This window comes from Ambystoma mexicanum, chromosome 9 (assembly GCF_040938575.1).
Source record: "Ambystoma mexicanum isolate Mex_15411 chromosome 9, UKY_AmexF1_1, whole genome shotgun sequence".
NCBI classification, from domain to species: Eukaryota; Metazoa; Chordata; class Amphibia; order Caudata; family Ambystomatidae; genus Ambystoma; species Ambystoma mexicanum.
The window spans coordinates 919,991,315-920,011,066 of record NC_090931.1 but is presented as its reverse complement, the minus strand read 5'-3'; the positions used below and the strand labels follow the sequence as shown (position 1 = coordinate 920,011,066).

Here is a 19,752-nt window from a genome sequence, read left to right as displayed (position 1 = left end):
GGTCAGGCATACACCTCAAGTACTTCTTCCAAGAGGTTCCAGTCATCATACCTCAACCTCTCAAGAGCCACGCATGCAGGCTAAGGGACTCCGGGTTAAGCACCCGATCTACCGACTGCGATAGAAGGCCCAGCCTCGGAGGAAGCCAGTGAGGTGGACAGATGGCCATTCAGGAGTTCTGAGTACCATGTTCAACTCGCCCAATCGGGGGGCAATCAAGATCATGGTGGCCTAGAACATCTTCAACCTCATGAGAACACACAGGATGACCGGTATCGGAGGGAACGTGCAATGGAGGTCAAAGACCCACCCTACCAGGAATATGGGCCTCATTACACGGATGGCGGTAAGGGATTACCAGCACCGGTAAGGGCACCGGTGGCGGTAATCCCCTACCGCCCTACTACGAGGTCCCTCAGCGGGTCCCGTCTTTAACGTGTGGTCAGACCACACGTTAAGGAAGGGACCCACTGAGGGACTTCAGAGTAAATAACGGTACCGCTAATAGCGGTACCATTATTAGCTCTTTCCCCATTCCCATTGAGCCCTATAGGGGCTCGAATGGGGAATGGTAATTGGCATGGGGACTTACCGGGTCCTCCAGGGTCGGAATGACCCGTTAAGTCCCCATACCGCCTACCCGGACCCAGAAGCCGGTAAGGGGTCGCCCTGGCGCTATTAGCGCCATGGTTACCTCCTACCGTGTAATGAGGCCCTATGTCTCCTAGTGCACCCTTCACCAGGAACTCCCTCAAGTAGAACTGCCTGCACTTGGTGTTGGCCCTCGAGATAAACATATCCACTGTCAGGGCACCCCACAGAGTAAAGATCTCTTCCACAACTTCCTGGCGCACTTCCCACTCGTGTGAGACCGTGCCCTACCTGCACAGAGCGTCCACCAGCCCGTTTCTCTGCTCCTGCCAGATGGGCTGCAGTAGCTGAGATCTCGTTCTCCAGCAACCAAAACCACATTTGCTCGCCCCCACAGCATAGGGACAGGGACCACATCCCTCATTGCTTGTTGAGGTAATGCATGGCCACTGTGTGGTCTGTCAAAACGAGGGTATGACCCCCCCCCCAAATAACCCCCATCCCACCCAATGGAAGGCACCAAAGCCATCCAGACTAGCCTGATCACGCCCAACTATAGCCGTTTGATGTGCCACCAGCATTCCAGTGGGGACCAAAGGCCGTTCACCTGCAGATCCCTGCCCCCTGCCCTTCAAGGACGCATCCGCGACCACTTGGGCCTGGGATCACAATGGCCAAAAAGGATCCCCTGCCAACATGCCCTCTCTGCTGGCCTACCATAAGAGGTTATTGGCCTCACTCTCGAGACATTGGGGACCTCCTTCATGCTGCCGAAGTACTGGGACCATTGGTCCTGCAAGAACCACTGAAGGGATCGTATCTGAAGCCTGGCTTCTGGCACCATAAAAATGCAGGAGGCATAAAAGGGGGAGGGAGTAATGCACGGGCAAGCTGTGGTGATTCTGGAAAAGCTCAACCATCTGTCTGACTCTAGTGACTCTCTCCTCGGGAGTGAAAAGCCTTCCCTATCCGGGTGTCCAGGACTGCCCCAATGAACTGGCGCTTTTGAGTCAGAGTGACATGGGACTTCTGGAAGTTTAGGGAGAAGCCCAAACTGAAGCAGGGAACAGGTTTCTTCAAGCTGCGTCGATACCTGCCCTGGAGAGTTCACTCGCATCAACCAATTATCCAGGTAAGGGAATACATGTAAGCCAGATCTCCTGAGGTGAGCTGCCACCATTGCAATCAGCTTGGTGAAAACCTTGAGTGCAAAGGTTAAGCCAAAAGGCAGCATCTTTAACTGAAAGGGCATGTCCCAGATGACAAATCTCAGGAACCACTAGTTTTTCCAATGGATTGGCCCATAGAAATAAGTTTCCTGAAGGTCCAACAACACTAACCCGTCCTGTAGAGCCTGTAGTATTTCTTTCAACATCACCATCTTGAACTTGTCCTTCCTCAGGAACCGTTTAAGTCCCTGAGGTCCAGAATGGGACAGAATCCTCCTCCTTTCTTGGGTAATATAAAGTATTCAGAATACCAGCCAGATCCTCTCTCCTCTAGTGGTACCTCTTCCACTGCACCCTTTAACAGCATGGCCCTCAGTTCTTCCTGGAGCAGCTGTTCTGACTGCTGGGTAGGGGCGTAGTCTGTCTGGAGGTCTTTTTAAAACGGGCAGACAGTATCCCCACCTGATGAGCTGCAGAGCCTAGGCATTGGAGGTGATCTCCTTCCACCTGTCTCATTGCTCAGAGACTCTCCCTCAAATTGGGTAAATGTGTGCAGAGAATTCAAAGCGGCTTAGCTGGGGCCACCGCCCATTGCTGTTGAAGTCTGCTGGCCCCTAGAGACCCCTCTGTCCCGTAACGCCTCTGTCCTTGCTTGGCTTGTGGTAGCTGGGCCTTAATTCCAAAGGAAACATGCCCTTTATAATACCCCTGAAGAAAATAAGGACTGCTTGGCAAGCTTTTGTACCACTAGCCTGAGCGACATAGTAGCTAGATTACAATCTTCAAATTTCTCTAAAGACTTGTCAGCTTTTAGGCCGAACAGATGCCCACTGTCAAAAGCTGAGGAGCTTCGTTTCGACATTAGGCAAGAAACCAGAACGGTGGGGGTATTTTGATCTCCACAGAACTGTGGACGTCTCCATGGCACATCCTACCCATTGTACAGTGCCAGGTCCTGACTGCAGTGCCCGACAAGCTACCTCCTTCCCATCATTAACCATGTCCAAGAAGCCACACTTTGCCGCTCGAGCCGGAAGACCATCAGCTGCTTCCGCTATTGTCCTCCACAGTACTTAGGTGTTTTTACTTAGGAGCAAGTGGCTGTTACGCTCACCAGGTCTCTGCGGAGGCGTTGGGGCACGGTTGCAGCCCTCTCTGAACTTGAATCACCCCTTCAGGCCTCTCCCTCAGTAGAAAAGTTGTGAGCGGTGGTACTTGGTGATACTGCTCCTGTGAATTATGGAAGATAAGCTCTCCATCCTGCTACTTCTGCAGGGGCACACCGAATGGGATCTAGTTCCTTCACTGATCCCTGATAAGGATTAGTCCAGTCCAGCTGCGACTATGCTTCTCCTTATGATTGGTAAGTCTTCCTTGAGCTCTTGTGATGCTGTACGTTCTGCTTAATGTCTTTATATGTTGCTCCTATTTATGACCGCAATAATGTCTCTCTTCTGTTTTCTTCCCTTAGATGGAAATGCGGCCTCAATGCAGCTGTGAGATGCGACAAGCGGCCGGATGGAAGATGGATGCTACCGCAATGTTCGACAGCAGGTAAGTGATGGTTCAAGGAAAGCGCAAAGTATGGCGAAGCGCAACCTTAAATTGACAGTTTTTTTCGATGTCAAACCTTGTCTTCCATTTTTCCTTGCAGGCGCTGCTGTCGACGCTGGAGCGTGTTGTGCTGCAGTGCCAAGATGAAGATTTCGGCGTTCCGAAAAGTGTAAAGATGAATACTTGGTTCACCAAAGAGATGTACAGGTAAGAACAGCTTCCCCCCAGTTGGTAAGTATGCTGCAGGAAGCAGGATGTCCAGGAAGCAGGATCTTTGTTCATGAGCCTGGTGCCAAAGGTGCCAGGACAGCGTCCACCCAGGTCTCCTGTGCATGCGACCCCTGCATGCCTGTGCCCCTGACTTCATGACCATGACAGTGGCATTGATTGCTTCAGGGCCAAGCTCCCTGATGCAAAGATTTTCTTCGCCAGGGCATCTGTTTTCTTGGAATCCACGTTCATGGGAAAATTGGAGGTGGATTTTGCTGCCCTAAAGCTTACTTTGCTGGCTTGGACAACCAAACCCTCGGGATAGGGTGAGGTGAAAGGAAGGGGTAGGTTTCCTTGGCTGGTTTTTATTTTTTAGTTAGCTCACCATCCACAGCTGACGTGGAACATGGTTTCTGCCACAATCTGCCAATAGGGTCAAATATGGCGGCATTAAAAGGCAATGCTCTCTTTGTCTGCAGGTCTTTGTACAGAATGTCAGTGATGCATAGGCTGGGAGGGGCTTGGCTGGATTCCCAAAGCTAAGACAACCCTTTCCACTGTCTTCCTGTACTGGGCACTGGGGGTCCATAATGAGATGCCTGCTGCAGGTCAAAGTGAGGTGAAGTGTCAAGCCCACTTGCCTCGTGCAAACCCTCAGCCAGGGCCATTAAATTGGCCTGGTCTGAGAAAAAGTGGACAACTCCTACCCCCCCGCTCGTCGGCTCCAAGCCAAAAGGGGCCAGATACTCTTCCTTATCGAAGTTTGAGCTCATGGAGTGGGAATGTAAAATCTCTGATCTTGACTCTGGGATAAACGAATGCTCGACCATCGGCGCCAACAGAATCATTCCAACAAGAACTCTCAGCAACGATACCTCAGCCATTGGCCATCGGTGCCAGCATCAGCTTCATAATCATCGAGGTCGAGCTTAGTGGCATATGACCTGATGTGGTCACCTTGGAGCTGGAACCTCCGGCTGCTGCTGGTGGCTGAACCGCTTGTGGCTTCGAGGCAGGAGCTGTACCCACCACTGCTTGTTGAAAGACCTGAAGCATTTGCTCTTTTAACACGGCCCACTCTTCCTCACGGCACCCATAGAAGGGAAGGACTAACCCCACTACACCAAAGAGTCAATCGTTTCTATACCGACGGTCTCTCTTTCTTGTGGGAGGACGAATGGCGCAACCCGCTTTGCGAGTGTGAGCTCTTTTTGTTTTCTTGCAGTGTCTGTCCTCCTTATAAGGCGTGGACGCCTTCGGTGTCAGGACCCGACAGTCTGATGTGCCAATTCTTTGACGAAGGCCGTCCGAGTGCTAACTTCACCGACCTTTCCCTGATCGCTTTCAGGTTCATTTGCTGACCAGAACCGCAACGCTTGACATCATGTTTCTTCCCGACACATCATACACAAATAACTGTGCAGGTCCGTGATGGACATCTTCGAGTCTTGCCAGCACTTGAAACCCAAAGCTTTAGGGCCCGACATATCAGTGTTGAATGAAAAATCTTTCATCACTGAAGAGAACCGTTCTGTAAACAGTGCGTTTAGCATGTGTAAAAAGGAACTAAGGGACGGGGCATAGTGAAGCAACATATGTACTGCCGATGTCCTGTCCGGATTCGAGGAGTGGCGCAACCTAGCCAAGAGAAGTCGACATTGAGTTGTACTACATCCGCTGTTGAAAAGTTTCAGAGCAGCCGATGCTGGCAGGCATATATCAGATGAGGAATCTGCGAGAGAAAGCAATCCATTGAAACAGTCTCTCTAAAAAGTAACGAGTTGAAACTAGGATGGTTTGGGGTCGAGTGCCCTAAAGTCATCAGTTCCAAAGTTATACTTTTCAGGTAGGCTTGTTGAGAGATTTGGATAATGCCATTGGTTATGATCAAAAAAGTCAAAAAGATAAGTTCTGTTCAAGTAAGTAAACTAACTCAATCCCAGTCACTAGAATAGGCCTAGAAAGGGATTCTTAGCCAGGTCTTGACCAACAGAAGTCAGGAAAGAGTAGTTTAGGGACATGACTTTATCCCATGTAACTCTATAGAGAACGGGGGAGAGGGAGGAACAGGTATGGTAACTTACCCCCTAACTCTGATTTCTCCAGAGACCATTGCTGAAGTTCTGGAATCGGTTTGGGACAGTCTTCTGTGCTTGGTTCGGAAGAAGGCGGCCCAGGGGTTACAGCTGCAGAGGTAAGTTTTGGACACAGGATTTAGTTTTGTTTGGTTGCAGTGCTTCAAACTTCCAGCTGAACAGCCAGACGAAGAAAAAATGAAGACCTCTGTGGTGCAGGAGACCTCAAGACACCTCTAGGATGCGAAGAAGGTGGATTGCAATGGAAGTCACCATAGTCAGACGATGACAGGTGATCTTCTGGGGATGAAGAAAGGAGCAGGTTATGCATGGCTTCCATGAATGCAAGAAGGCTGAAAATGCAGGAGCAGGCACCTTGTTGATGAACCTCCAAGTTCCAAGGATGCGCTCGGAATGGTGACAGCTGCAGCGAGGTAGCCGAGGAGAGAGATGGCCAGCCCACCAGTTGGTCCAGGGACACTTCAGAAGACATGGATGTTCGAGCAAGGGTCAAGACTGGTTGCTCCTACTGATCCAGGGGTCGAAGCACTGACGAAGATCTTTGAGATCAGACAAAAGAGCAGGGCTTCACTGAAGTTGAAGCAGGTCAGCTGCTTGGCTCCAACTGTGATATCGCACAGGCAGTGACTATCCAATCATGGATAGCCACTTGCCACAATATCTGTCCAGCAACAGACATTTAGGCACCAGGATGTACATTATCATCAGACAGTCACAGCCGCCACATTTGGGCTCACACACAAACCGCCCCTTTGCACGAAAAAGCAGCAGCTTTCCCAATGAAAAGGGCATTCCTTATATTGCATTTCCTGGCCTTAGAAAAAAGGAAGAAGGCCAAAGAACAATATGGCCAAAGGACAACCGAAAACCTCTCGGGACAGCCATCTCAGGCACCTTTAGTAGCCCTTTGGAGTAAATGCAAAAGTGCACAAGTAAAAAGTATAAAACGCGGTAGACAAATATCCGCTGCCACTAGCTCATTCTTGGCACATTGTATAAGTAACAAAAAAGCCATCATAGAAAAAGTTCTAAGGATACAAAGTATCTTAACTGCACTTTAATTTAAGGTTATGTGTGCAACTGCAACAATACAAGAAATTCACAAAGGGAGACATTGGGCCTCATTCCGACTGTGGAGGTCCGGAAACAAGGGTGCTGGTAAGCTCACTGGCACCCTTGTTTTCCAGACCGCCACACTACGAGTCTGCCTGCAGGGGCCGTTGCGACCTGCACGGTCAGACCTTCCCGGGCACAATGGCCCCTGCAGGCCGACTTTTCACTGAAGCACGGACACCGTTAGTAAAGGTGCAGGTGCTTCTGAGTCCCCATTCCTGTGGAGTCCTATGGGGCTCCACAGGAATGGGGACTTCCTGAATCCCCCGCCTGACTTCCACTTTGCCGGGACTTGTAATGTCCTGGTGGCACTGGGAATTCAGGCGGCAGATTCAGTGTTTTGAGGTCGGCGGCAACCCACCAGTAGCACTGGTGGGTTACCGCTGACCTCGTAATAAGGCCTAGTGGGCTTCATTAAGAGTATTGCAGTTTAAACAAGTGGACTCTTTTTTTTTTTGTGCACATGGTTTTTTCAATTTTAAAACCTTACATAAGCATTCCTTCCGCTATACATATAAGTTATACTTTCCCCCTTTCCCCAAGTCCAACCAAACACATTTACTAAGATTTTAACTATTCTAAAATATCAAAAAAAGCCACATAAGAAACTCATTGCAGAAAGTTAAAAACTTAAATATGAATTCTTCTTATTCCCTAAAATCAAGGAAAATCATTATGATAACATCAAAAATAACAACTAATCATTACAACTAATACAGTTTAAACAAGATTTACTCTCATTCAAAATTGATAAGGTGCATTTCTAAGTGCAGTTGAGGTGGACTTCGCAAAACTATCGCCCACAAATTCTTGCAGGGCCAAGCTAAGATCTTACATAACTCAGTCAAAATACTTCTTTCGATGATAGAGCAGTGATCATAGTATATTAATATGCGTTTTAGGCTTTTGATTTCTTTACCACAACGGCGACACAGGGGGCTCTCGATGTTAGGCGAGTTTTTCTAAAGTGCACTTGGAGGCAAGACTCTATAAACTATCCCTTGGTATAGAGGTCCCCGACTCCTAGTATAAATCTGTACTACCCAAAGGATTGTTAGAAGAGCAACCAGGATTATTTTATAGGAGGATGTGAGCTGCAGGTAAGTACACTGAACCCAGTCAATACAATAGTCTAAAGGAACTCTTACACACTGATTGTTATATTCAAATATACATTTATTCTTATATACACAAGGCAAGGTAGGTAGATATTTATTTAGACTAACCAACACGCATAGGAATTATCAACAATACTTTTCACAGGCGACTGCTTCACCGGTAGTTGCTTGTGCTTACAACTGTTACAGAAAATGACACTAATGACGGTTTGGCCTTATTAATGGTAGAGACGCGCACCCGCATTTGTTACAGGGAAATTATAGGTTCATCCATTTACTAAAGTCACTCCAGATAAAGTCTGTAGGAAGCAAAAGGAGGGTTATTCAACACTTTAGCAGTAATTTACTTTATACTAACACTTTTCAAGCCTTCTAACGGTTTGGGAGTCCAATCCCCAACTATCCAAGAGTTCATCAAAGTCATTGTAGGAGTGGACCAATGCAACAGCAGAAAAGGCAGGATACTTTAGTCACTTAAATAATAATGCTTAGCGAGATAACACAAGTTATAGGGACCATGCAAAGGACTCCCTAATAGAGCACACGCTGTTAAGCATGGGCAAATGGTATGGGTGGACACCCAAACACCTTGCAACACACTTCAGTCACACTGGTGCGACTATTCAGTTTGAGCTAAATTCTACCTTTAACCACACAGTACCTTAGAATGGATGATGAAAACACAGCTGGATTCTCTCCTGTGCAGCAACGACAGACCCGGTCTCCGAATTCCTTGGTCTGGTGATGAAAGGAATAGGATGTCATGGCAGCAGTCGACTGAGAGGACGCTCAGCAAGGATTTCTTTGGTCTCCCACTCGGTCGGGTGCCTTTTTATCAGCTCCAACAATGGACAGTTATCACCCGGTTGATCTTCCTCGATGAGTCTGCAGTCCTGCACTCTGGTGAGGGGACTTGGGTGAGTGGGATTGTGCCTCTGCAAGTCCAACTGGAGCTCACCAAAGTTCTGGGCGGCTTCATCCACACTAAGGCACTTTCCTGTAAATGGGTGGAGGTCCCCTGGTGTTTGCGGTATGTAGCCCTGGAAGGTCACAGTACCTCAGGGGATGGCTCGATCTGTAGTTCATCTTGGGCTTTTTGGTCCGAACTGCCAATGGGAAAGAGTCATCGTATTCAGAGCTCGTCTGTCGATAAGAAAACAGGCTCAGGGCAGCAATGGTCACTTCACGATTTACTGGACGGGTCTGCAGGCATCTCTGGTCATCTTCAGCTTCGGATCTTCTGTTCCAGTGACCGACTTGCCTTCTGCCTCAGGAACTCACTTTTTATTCAGAATTCCCATTCATTCCACTGCAAACTCTCCTTGCAATTTACAGAAAGGGGGTGGTGGCAGTCCAATAAAGACAACCAGCCCCCCAGTGGGAACTGGTTCCATTCAGGCAGATCCGCAGACAAAGGCCAGGTGAGTGTTAAACTCCTCCCCTGCTTCCTGTCCTCGCAGTCACACTGGAGCATAGGCGGGGACACCCAAAGGTAAAACACACAATTCAGACTCCCTTACCAACAAGAATGGTAGGTGAAGGGCTAACAAAGGACAACCACACAAGAAATGATGAAAAAAGAAAAGGGTGTACATGTTAGAACATGTGTGACCCTTTGGTGCATAACCGAGGCTGCGACTACAGCCTCCGGTAAAGAATAGCACCAACGTTGGTAGAACATGCCCACTGCCACCAGCCATAACTATAGGGTTGTCACTGCGACTAAAAATTCACAAGAGCAGAGAGAAGGGTAATAGTAGATATCCCCTTAGCACTCCACATAAGGTGTGTGCTAATCTCTCAGAAGTTAAAGTTTTAGGAAGGAGACAAAGTATCCCCCTATCATTAAGAACATTAGTTTTTAAGGAGAGTGAAAGAATCTCAAAGGAGAACCCAAATGATCCCAAGCAACACTACACATAGGACACTGTGTGCTGCAAAAGTTTACACGGGTGCCTTTAAAGATATATGGAGAAAAGCAGACTCCATAGAGCAATGTAAAACACAAAGAACAGAGTTCCCAAAAGTCAGAGCAAGTATGAACGAGGGGGAAAAGGCTCCCCTCATTCAGGAGAGAAAGAAAGGGGTCCAGATGTCCACCAAAAAGTGCTGGGGGGGTCCCCCTATCAGAGGGGATTAAGCATAAAACTACTCGATCTCCCCAACACTCAATACCCCATCTCACCAAAGAACCTTGACCTACGTTGTGGGTTGTATATTCCGATAGCACAATAGGTCACTGTCAAACTTCCAATTAGGGAACCTCTTTAAATAAGCAGCAACCTCCCCACTTTTCCATTAGTATTGATGAGATCTAACAGCATCTTGCATTTACCCACAGAATCGCAGGTCTGACACCGATCCAACCTCCACAATTTACATTTAAGTTTGGGTAAATTAATCATAGCCATATTAAAGCAAAAACCCCTTTGGCTCAATTGCTCTTCATAGAATTTAAGACAATTACTTTTTAAATACTTCATTGCTTGGTTTAAAAATGTCATACAATGAGACTTCGAGGGCACTAACTTTTTTTTTTTTTTTACAGACCAGGAGTCTCTTCCATAACACCCTCGCATTTAAAGACACAATGCCCAAATTCATATCTAATTAGGGCCATAGGGATTGGCCTTCAGTAAACCTACCTAGAAATGCCTTCTAAAACATACCCTCCACTACTGTAAAATCAAAAGTGTATAACGGATGGAAAATGCCCATCCCATATATGAATGGGACGATAATGTTTCCATCATATATTTTAAAAACAGAAGAGTTAAAATGCCTCATTTGCTAGAGTAGTAACCTGGCCTTCTCCTTCACATATTCAATTAAAGCAGTTTTGTTGGGTCAAGAATATATTCTCATGCCTACGTATTTTATCTCTTTTGAGACCTTCACCCTATGACCAGTGATCCCTCAACTAAGTAAGGTGTTTAGTCTACCAGCAGAAAATGTTAGCACCTTCATCTTTTGGGGATTCAAGACAAACTCAATATGCCTTGTATAGGTTTCAAATGTTAGCAACAAAAGCTGCAGATCCACCGCATGTAATCAAGGAGGACAATTGCATCTGTATAGGTAATCCAAAATAGCGATTTCCGTTCTCTTTGGAGGAACGAAAGAGGTGCTCTGCAACACCTATCCCAGATCGGCTTAATACAAATGAAAAAGGATGAGGTCAATATGCATCCCTGTCCAAGACCCCGATGAGTAGAGATTGCTTGAGAGAGTTCACCAGATATATTTAATCTGACCTTTAAAACAGTATTTGTGTGCAGGAGAATCAGGGCATATAATAATCTATGCGGAATGCCCCAAGTTAAAAACTTCCTCCATAACATTCCATGGTAAACTGTGTCAAAGGCAAGTGACAAATTCAAACTTGCTAGAAAAACAGGAAGAGAGTCAGACTGCCGGGAATACTTTTGCAAATGGCCAGTGACCACATCCGTACCCAGAACCAGCATGAAATCCAACCAGATTTATTTTCAGGATCTTACTAGACGAGGCCCATTGTTTTAAGTCCTTCAGCACCAAGGATGCAAATATTTTTGAATTGCCATCTAAGAGCGCTATTGGTCTGTAGTTATGTGTCATTTCTAGCCCCCTTCTTGAAAATAAGCACAATAATGGCTTCTTTCCAAGATGGGGGATGCCTTTGTTCAGCCAACATTGCACTAAATAGGGAGTATAACATTCAAACAAACTGAAGGGTCCAACTTCGTGCAACCATCATAGGGACACCCTAAGTGGGAGAGGATGCATACAGATCCTTAAAGTGGGCTGGTCAAAGTTTCAGTGATAGGATTGGTTGGATATGAAATTTGAGGACTTGACATTGAATTTTCTAGTCTGCAGTAATTAACATCAGATTTCTTTTGCATTGTGGCAAGCATAGCTTCTCCATCTTTCTGATGTTTAATAAAGCATAACGCTATAATTTTGTTTTTAGAATACTGCATTGCCTAGCGAATTAACAGCTGTTTCTCACTCATTATTGTGCACCTGACAAATCAATTAAATACTACTACTCAGAATTCTCTTATATTCTTGAATTTCTTGATTAAAAGGCCTAGCCCCTGGACCTTGAATAGTTGAAGGGAGCTTTTTGTAAATCAGTTTGTTTTGAACAAAGGTGCAAAGAGTGTAGGGGAACACCACCGTTGGTTGACACGTTTTGGCAAATGGCCTAATTCATGTTTAACCATGGAATTGAATTTGCTTACAATGTCAGGAGACCACAAAAGCCTGTTCTTTCCCCTGGAAACTTCTACGTCCCTGATCCCAGATGATGTGGCTCTATAATTACCATACATAAAATGTGCACATAGAATCTGGTGATCACTGAGCATCCCAGTAATAATTTAAATATGGGTGCATTTATGATGAGACAAAATCAATTCCCATGACCATTTTCATTCCCTTTATCCCAGTCGCGTTAATTAATGCAAACAACATTATTCCATTTATTTGCCAGGCTATCGCTAGTAGTCTCCAACAAGGAAAATATTCACAGCTTCCCCACTTTCATACCATTTCAAGAAGAGATTGGATAGTCTACTTGTGATGTTTTCAAGAAAGTTTTCTACATAGCTACAATAAACATTAACCACAAGGTAAGATTCACCATTACATTTCGTACACACTACAACTGCCAGAATACCCGTAAATGAGTCATCCCACAACGTGACACTTTGGGCCCAGCTTTAATTTACTGCTACTAAGCGGCCCCCCTGGGTGTTCCCTTTGCCCCCCGAATTGCACCTTGGGTTACTATTTGAAACCCATCAAGTAACACTGAACCCACGAAAAAGGATTCTTGCAGACAAATGACTTCACTGTTTACAAGCTTTGAACATAGATGTTACGAGTTATGAGGTGGTGAAAGCCTCTGGAATTCCATGACAATCCTAAAACCCAGGCCGCATGATCTCCCCTTGATGATTAAAAGAGGCTAGCGATCCCGCTAGCCAGGACCAGTCTTCATAGGAACACTATTTTGAACAACAGGAATTGTTATAGAGACCTTCCTCCCTGTTTCTTTACCCAATGTGCATGTGGTTTTCATAACATTAGGCTGCTCAGTCTTGTGCTCCTCATTCACACTCAATGAATTAATCCCAGACTTGTTAAACAAGTAAAAAACCTCTTAATTGTAAGTAGTCTAATGAGCAAAAATGATGTGGCCACACTAATCTATAATTAGTATATAGTGCTACAATAGCAGTATGTGAGTCATTAAAGAAGTCCACATGGTCAATGTCCCTAGAGCTTATGATGCGAAGGGCAGGAATGTCTTGAAAGATGGCCCTGATGTTACTTCTAATAAGAAGTAACCGGTCCTCAGAAGGGAACATTGATTTGAGTATAACAAGGATTTTTCGTGGTGTGGGGGGTGAATAGCAAGAGGTTATTTCTCTGTTCCTACAGTCAAAGTCATATATCCATGGCTGAAAGATAGTACGTCTCCCCTCTCCAACCTCGCTATCATGTAAAAGAGCGGTATTAATTGCAGTACGAAGAGTACCCTTAGGCTTTTCTGTAGGCACTGGCCCAGTATTTGTAAAATGAGGCAGTGCTGGATCTTCCAAGGCTCTTTCATCACAGGGATCCAAAAGAAATTGGGTGGTTTAACAAGCCCTTTAAATGCAGACCAAGCCATCTTCATGGCACTCTCAATCTGTCACTTTGAAGTCCATCTCATGTCCATTAGTTGTACTTTCAAAAGAGTTAGAACGCGGCCTATTATTGGCTACATTGAGAAATGGTTCAGAAATTGGCACCAACTGGCTTTTTACCAGGGTATCCACTTTTAATGCAGATTCCTTTTCATTTCCCCTGCCACCCTCAATTAAAACATTTTGCCCTTTCAGAGAAGACTTTTTTCAACCTTTTCAATTTTTTTTTTCTACATCTCTCTTTAAACTGGACTTCTGTGGGGGGTTATTCGTTACTGCTTTTCCTTGTTTTTTTCAGCGTCCGCTTGGAATTCTAAGCGTCCTGGAAATTTCTGAATGAGACATAACAATAATCTCATTGTTTGCACACAGAAGTGTACTCAGTCATTCAAATTCTTCTAGAAATTCCTTAGATGGAGGGGTGTCCACCATAACAGGAGACTCCCTAACCGGGGGAGGAGGAAGGGGAGACTCCCATTGAAAGGAGAAGCAACCAGGGACTGCTGTACTGCAACATCCTGCTTGTTTGAGCAACCCTGGGTCTGAAGCACACACATAGCCAGTTTATACTGTATTTCAGTTAATTGCACTGAGTGCACCCATGCTGCTTTTATCTGGTCAAAAACTTAAGTAGAACATTACGAGCAGTGGGGGCTAGAGGTTTGTGCTGGCTGACTCAAATGGTCTGGCACCGAAGAAAGCAAGGATGATTCCAAAGACTCATTTAGTCTGCAGGTGCATTAGTATTGAACAGATGAGGCGTATTTTCCAGTGAGACTAAAGAAATGCAGACATCTTCAGACTGGCATGGTTGGCTGTATTTCAAACAAAGCTCTGTTGATAGTTTGAGGATCTTGTAGCAGATCCATGGAATTGTTTTGTAGCTCCCGTGGAAGATCCACAACAATGGAGCTTCTGGTGTGGCCGAAGAAATTGGTTGAGGTAGGGGTGAATTAATGGGTTACAAGCCCTGATACGTTGCCTCCCTCTGTAGCTAAAACCCCCACCTTATCATGGTGGAATTCCATAGGAGACCCAGAACGTCCCAGGTCACCCTGGTAAGTGTGAGGCCTCAGACGACATTTGGGGCTTTTAATATTTACTTCCTCCTTGGATTCAGACATCCCTTTGCTCCTTCAATTATACATAGAGTGGAAATGAGGGTAAAAGGAGGTGGTCAAGAACTTGCCCATCAGCCACGAGACAGCTCAAAGTGTCCCCCCAAAGAGGGTCCTGCAGTCACTGTATGCAACCTCCTTGAACAGAGAAAAAAGATAGGGCGACCAGCACCAAGCAGTAGAGAATTGTCTAGGGACTGTGCCCGTATGAAGGCGCAAGTAACTACCAGCTCGGATACTAAACCTCCCCCGCCTTAACATAGGTCATCTCGGAGCGACTTACAACGATCGAATCCAGGCTCCACCCCACTGGCCTTAAAATTACTGTGCGTGGGCTGAAGGAACGCAGATGTAGACCACCACAGGTCAATGCACGACTATGGGAGTGCTATACACACACTCAAAAAGTCCACCGCTGCCTGCTACCTGTGCTGCTGGGAGACTGGAGGCAAGAGGAAAAGACCTCTGTATGCTAGTACGTACACTGGAACGTCAAACAGTAAAACAGGTCATCAAGCCGCACTAACTCTGATCAAAATGGCCGCTTTTGACAACACCCATCAGTTATACGCTTTTGATTTTACAGTAGCGTACCAATGAATGCAGTGTTTCAACTGCATTACAGAAATGAAATAACATGATGTGCTGCAATAAAATAGCAGTTTTATCAATGCAACAAAGGAAATCTGAAAGATATGACTGTAGATCAAATGGCAGAACAATTTCTATATGTGTTGGTTTATTATTATTAGAGAAAGAAGGTAAGCAAAGGGATAGCAAAGAAACAAGAATGGCATTAAGGGAAACCCATACCACGTGGACTTTCTACAACATTTGTGCACTTTGGTACCACTGTAAATGCAAAGATGTTATTCTTACCCAGGCCACTGGGACTTCTCCTGATCAACCTCAGGAGGATGAAGGCAGAATCATCATAAAGCGTTCCCTGAGCTCTGGCAAGGCATGCATCATTTTCATAAAAACAATGTGGTATATCAATGAAACCAGGCCTTTTGCTACACCCTCATGTTTGGCTACATCTATAAGCTTGTCTAAAATGTTATGAGCTATACAAACGAATTTCAAACAGAGCGATCAGAAAGAATGACATATTGACAAAAAAGGAGGCTTGTCAAGTTTGTGAATAACAGGTTAACAATGTTATTTTTAGAAAAGTAAAAAAATAAAGAAGCTGCTTACATCTTGAGCGACACTGTGAAATTCAAGTGCTGTTTGCAATAGGTTTTGCCTAAATTCCAGTTGACTAGCTTGCCGGTAACAGACATCACTTAGCTGCTGCTGGAGGGATTTCAGTTCCACAAGGTCCTCCTCGTCACCAGCATTCAACAGAGCTGCAATCTGTTGGTTAAGTTCAACATAAACAGCAAACCACTCCTGCAACAGAATGAACAAGACACACAAGCTAAAAATAAAAACGACTTGTTCATCACTTTACAAAGGACAGAAGTGAAATTAATGATATTACGTACACATTTGTCCATATGAATCAGTTAGATCAAAGTGATAAATATAATTATATTTGAACAGTTAAAAAAAGCTTCCAACAGGGCAAGCGGTCCATTTACTTGCTTTCAGACAACAGCCAACGGAAAGATGTGTTGGGCATCTGAATAAGCAATGATTTCCATGCAGTCTACCAGAGGAAAACAAATTGGCAATTCTCTAATGCAATGAAAAAAACCTGCATGAGATTACAATTGAAAAAACAAAAAATGAAAGCATCTTTTTCCATCCTTAAATGATTTAGAATCCAAATTCACTGGCAATGAATCAGAAGGACACTCTATAGAGTAAAATGCAAATTCACAAACAGACTGTAAGAGGAAAGCCTGGCTACAGTAGGCACCACACCTTCCGCATAACAAAGTTCACAGTCGTGGAGAAGATTCCTGGTTTCTGCCACACTCTGTCCATAAATTCTACATACATTTTTGGGAATACCATTGACATTATGTTTCAGCAAAGGCAGTTTGGGCTACAAAGAGATAGTGTGGAAAGCATACTGGAGCATAGTGACGCACGACAAAAGGAGCTCAGCACGTTAGAGCACACAGCTGAGAGCAAAGGATGTTTGGGCTGCAAAGAGTGTGGAAAGCATACTGCAGGGTTTTGGAACGTGTTGCCTAAGAACAAAAGAAGATGCTTGGAGCGTCAGTGTGTGCAAAGGCTGTTTGGGCTGGGCGAGTGGAGTTAAGAAGCAAGTAACAGTAAACATCAACAGTAAGCAGAGCGGAGTGGTGGACAAAGTTTTTTCCATTTGGTGAACGGTCAACACGGAAAACAGAAATGAACTCAAACTCTCAGATGTGAGTAATAAGATAGTACAAAAGGGCTGCACCCGGTTTCCATTTCGATTTCAGAGTAGACTTATTCCATAACTTATACCTCTGCTGTGGCTGGGGGCGGAGAGTGGTCTTACGAAAAATAGTAGGCTGGCATCCTCCTCATTCCCAAGTGAAATATGTATTTACATATTACTATACATCTCACGCTTGTAGCTCCTTTACTACACACCTTTTTTTTGGTTGATTGTAGATCGACACTTTGAGTATGAGATTCTTGTGTTTCACATGTCCAAACCCTTCATTTATTGAGCCCAGTTGGATCGCTAGCCAATTGACATTTTATTGAAAATGATTGCATACATTTATGCACGCACTCTAATTGGACCGAGCGTCAGAGTATCTTATAGAATAAATCCGAATGGCTACACAGAATAGTTAAATGGATTGGATTAACACGTTACCACTGCTTAGCACACACTATAGAATCTCTTTTTTACTAGATCATTTTACTGACTAATGATGCAACAGTGACTCGAAATCTGTGCAAATTAAACAAAATATGTGCAAAATTAAAAGAGACTGCTACCTGTGAAATTGAAGTAGAAGATGAGCTGATAATGAATGGAGATCGTACAATTTACGAAAAAATAGCTGATCAAGTTTACAAGCAGACTGATGCGTCTTGCAAAAAAAACAAAAAAGGATCAGTGGATGAAATGTGGGGATGTTAACGTGAAGTATTAACGTATTCATGGAACAGAAGAGACTAAGGAAGAGCCAAGTCAAAACGTTCCATCCGTTAAATAATGTAGAACTATAAATTCCTATAAGTTAGTCTGCTAATGTTAGTACACATGATAAACATGACAAAACAGGCATTGCAAATTCATAAAAATCCCACTAGACCTGCAGGGTGAGCACCTTCGTCTAAATATTAAATCTAAGAGGAATTGTAAGGAAGGCATGGTATGAAAGTAAGAGAGACACAAGTGACCACAGTTCAAGGGTGTTTATTGAACGTTATCAAGGTTATGAAAAACGCTTCCTACCCAAGTCGATTAAGGCCTTTACCTGCTTCCCATTCACCCATGCGTTTTTATATGTGAAGTCAGCAGAAGACAAACATATGCTGAAGGTCTCCAACTTTTCTTAGAGTTCTTCCCACTCTTCTCCCTTTAAAAAGCCTATTTACATAGGTCCCTTAGATTCTTCAGGCAGTGTCTAGCTAAATGCCCAGTTTCTCTACAGGAAAAGCAGATAAGAGTGGGTGGTCTGCTGCCTGTAGTTTCCTCCATTCTGTTTTCGTCTTTAGTTTTAGGGCCATCTCTTTGAGTTTATGCTTTCTTTTGGTATCCCTTCCTTGATTCTATACAACCCCCCTTGTTTGTATACTCCTTGAGGCTGAGGTCGGTGGATAGGTTTGTGATCTTTCCGTTGCCCCCCTCGATGTGCCGAGTGGAAGTGTTTACCTACATCTGCATGGATTTGTGCAGTTTCAATGGCCATGACTAGGGTAGGTCGACTTAACTGTAAGACAGCTTTTTGCAAAAAAAGGGGGTAGGGAATTGGTGAATTGTTCTAGGGTGATCATCTCTGTCAGCTCTTCTAAGGATTTGTTATTGATCCAAAGGACTACGGTGTTCTTGACATGGTCACCCATTTCTAGGGAGGTTTCTCCTGGGTTTAATCTCATGGCCCTCAATTTCTGCCAATAAAAAATGCAGGTTTGCCCCACTCATTTCAACAACCCTTCTTTCAACAGAGGAGTGAAATAACACCTTTCAAGGTGCTCTTCCCATCCTAGTTGCTGGGCTAGGTGTTCAGAATTCAAGAACACATTTCCGAGCTCTTCGCCTTCTAGTTATGGTTGAAGTAAACCCTGAGGTAATAAGGGTCTAGCTTGCAATTCAACCAATTTAGTTACATTTTCTTGAAATTTGAGCTACAGCCTGCATTTGATGGGCCGCCAATTGGGCTATGACATTGGCTAGGTCGGCCATTTCTTCCAGTGGGGTAAGGGTCCCTTCTGTGTTTTTTTTTTCTGCATCCGAAAAGGTCTTGACTCCTTCGGATAAGGTTTTGAAGTTGTCTGATTCTTCGGATTCTGATTCTGCCGAAGGAATTGACATTGGTAGGTTGGTCTCTAACCCTGATAGCCCCGTGACGGATGACAATTGGGTACTAAATAAGAAAGGGTCAGGAGCGGGTGTGGGGTGGGGGAGAGTCGGGGGGGTGGTTTAAGTCACTAGGTCTAATTAAGGTAAAGGCTGGTCAAACCTATTATTCGATTCCACTGTTGTATAGTATAATGGGAGAGAGAATGGTGTCTAAACATGCTTGAGTTTTCAATAACAGATCTTGTTGACCAGTCGGGATACGTAGTTGAGAGCAAAAGCGCTTAATGTGGATACGCGGTCAGAGTCAAGGAGTTCAACAATTCCATTTTCCTCTTATCAGCATGGATTTCAATTGTTATTAGTTCAATCACATCCCACTCCTAACACCATATGTAAGGAAGGCATGGTATCAAAGTAAGACAGACAAATGACCACAGTCCAACAGTGTTTATTGAACTTTATCAAGGGTGTGACAAATGCCTATCGAAACATATATCTAAAATGGGAGCAAGCTACCACCATCAAATAATAATACAGTTCTAGCGGAGCATCGTCAAATAAAAAGGGCCTATACTAAAAACACTATTGCTAATCCATACCGCCAAGTTACAAATACTGTGAGGTAATGTTCACGAAAAAGAAAGAAGTGTTCACAAAATTATATGTTTTTAGCAAGGGACAA

General features: G+C 44.7%; 1 protein-coding gene across 5 annotated transcripts in view; it reads right to left on the bottom strand.

The window, feature by feature from the left end:
- Nucleotides 1-19,752, bottom strand: part of SESTD1 (SEC14 and spectrin domain containing 1) — a 1,198,983-nt gene that overhangs the window by 413,906 nt on the left and 765,325 nt on the right. For all 5 annotated transcript variants that reach the window (XM_069616097.1, XM_069616095.1, XM_069616099.1 and 2 more), the window contains one exon: nt 15,848-16,042. In XM_069616097.1, coding sequence (XP_069472198.1) covers nt 15,848-16,042 — 195 coding nt within the window. The remainder of the gene's footprint in view (nt 1-15,847; nt 16,043-19,752) is intronic.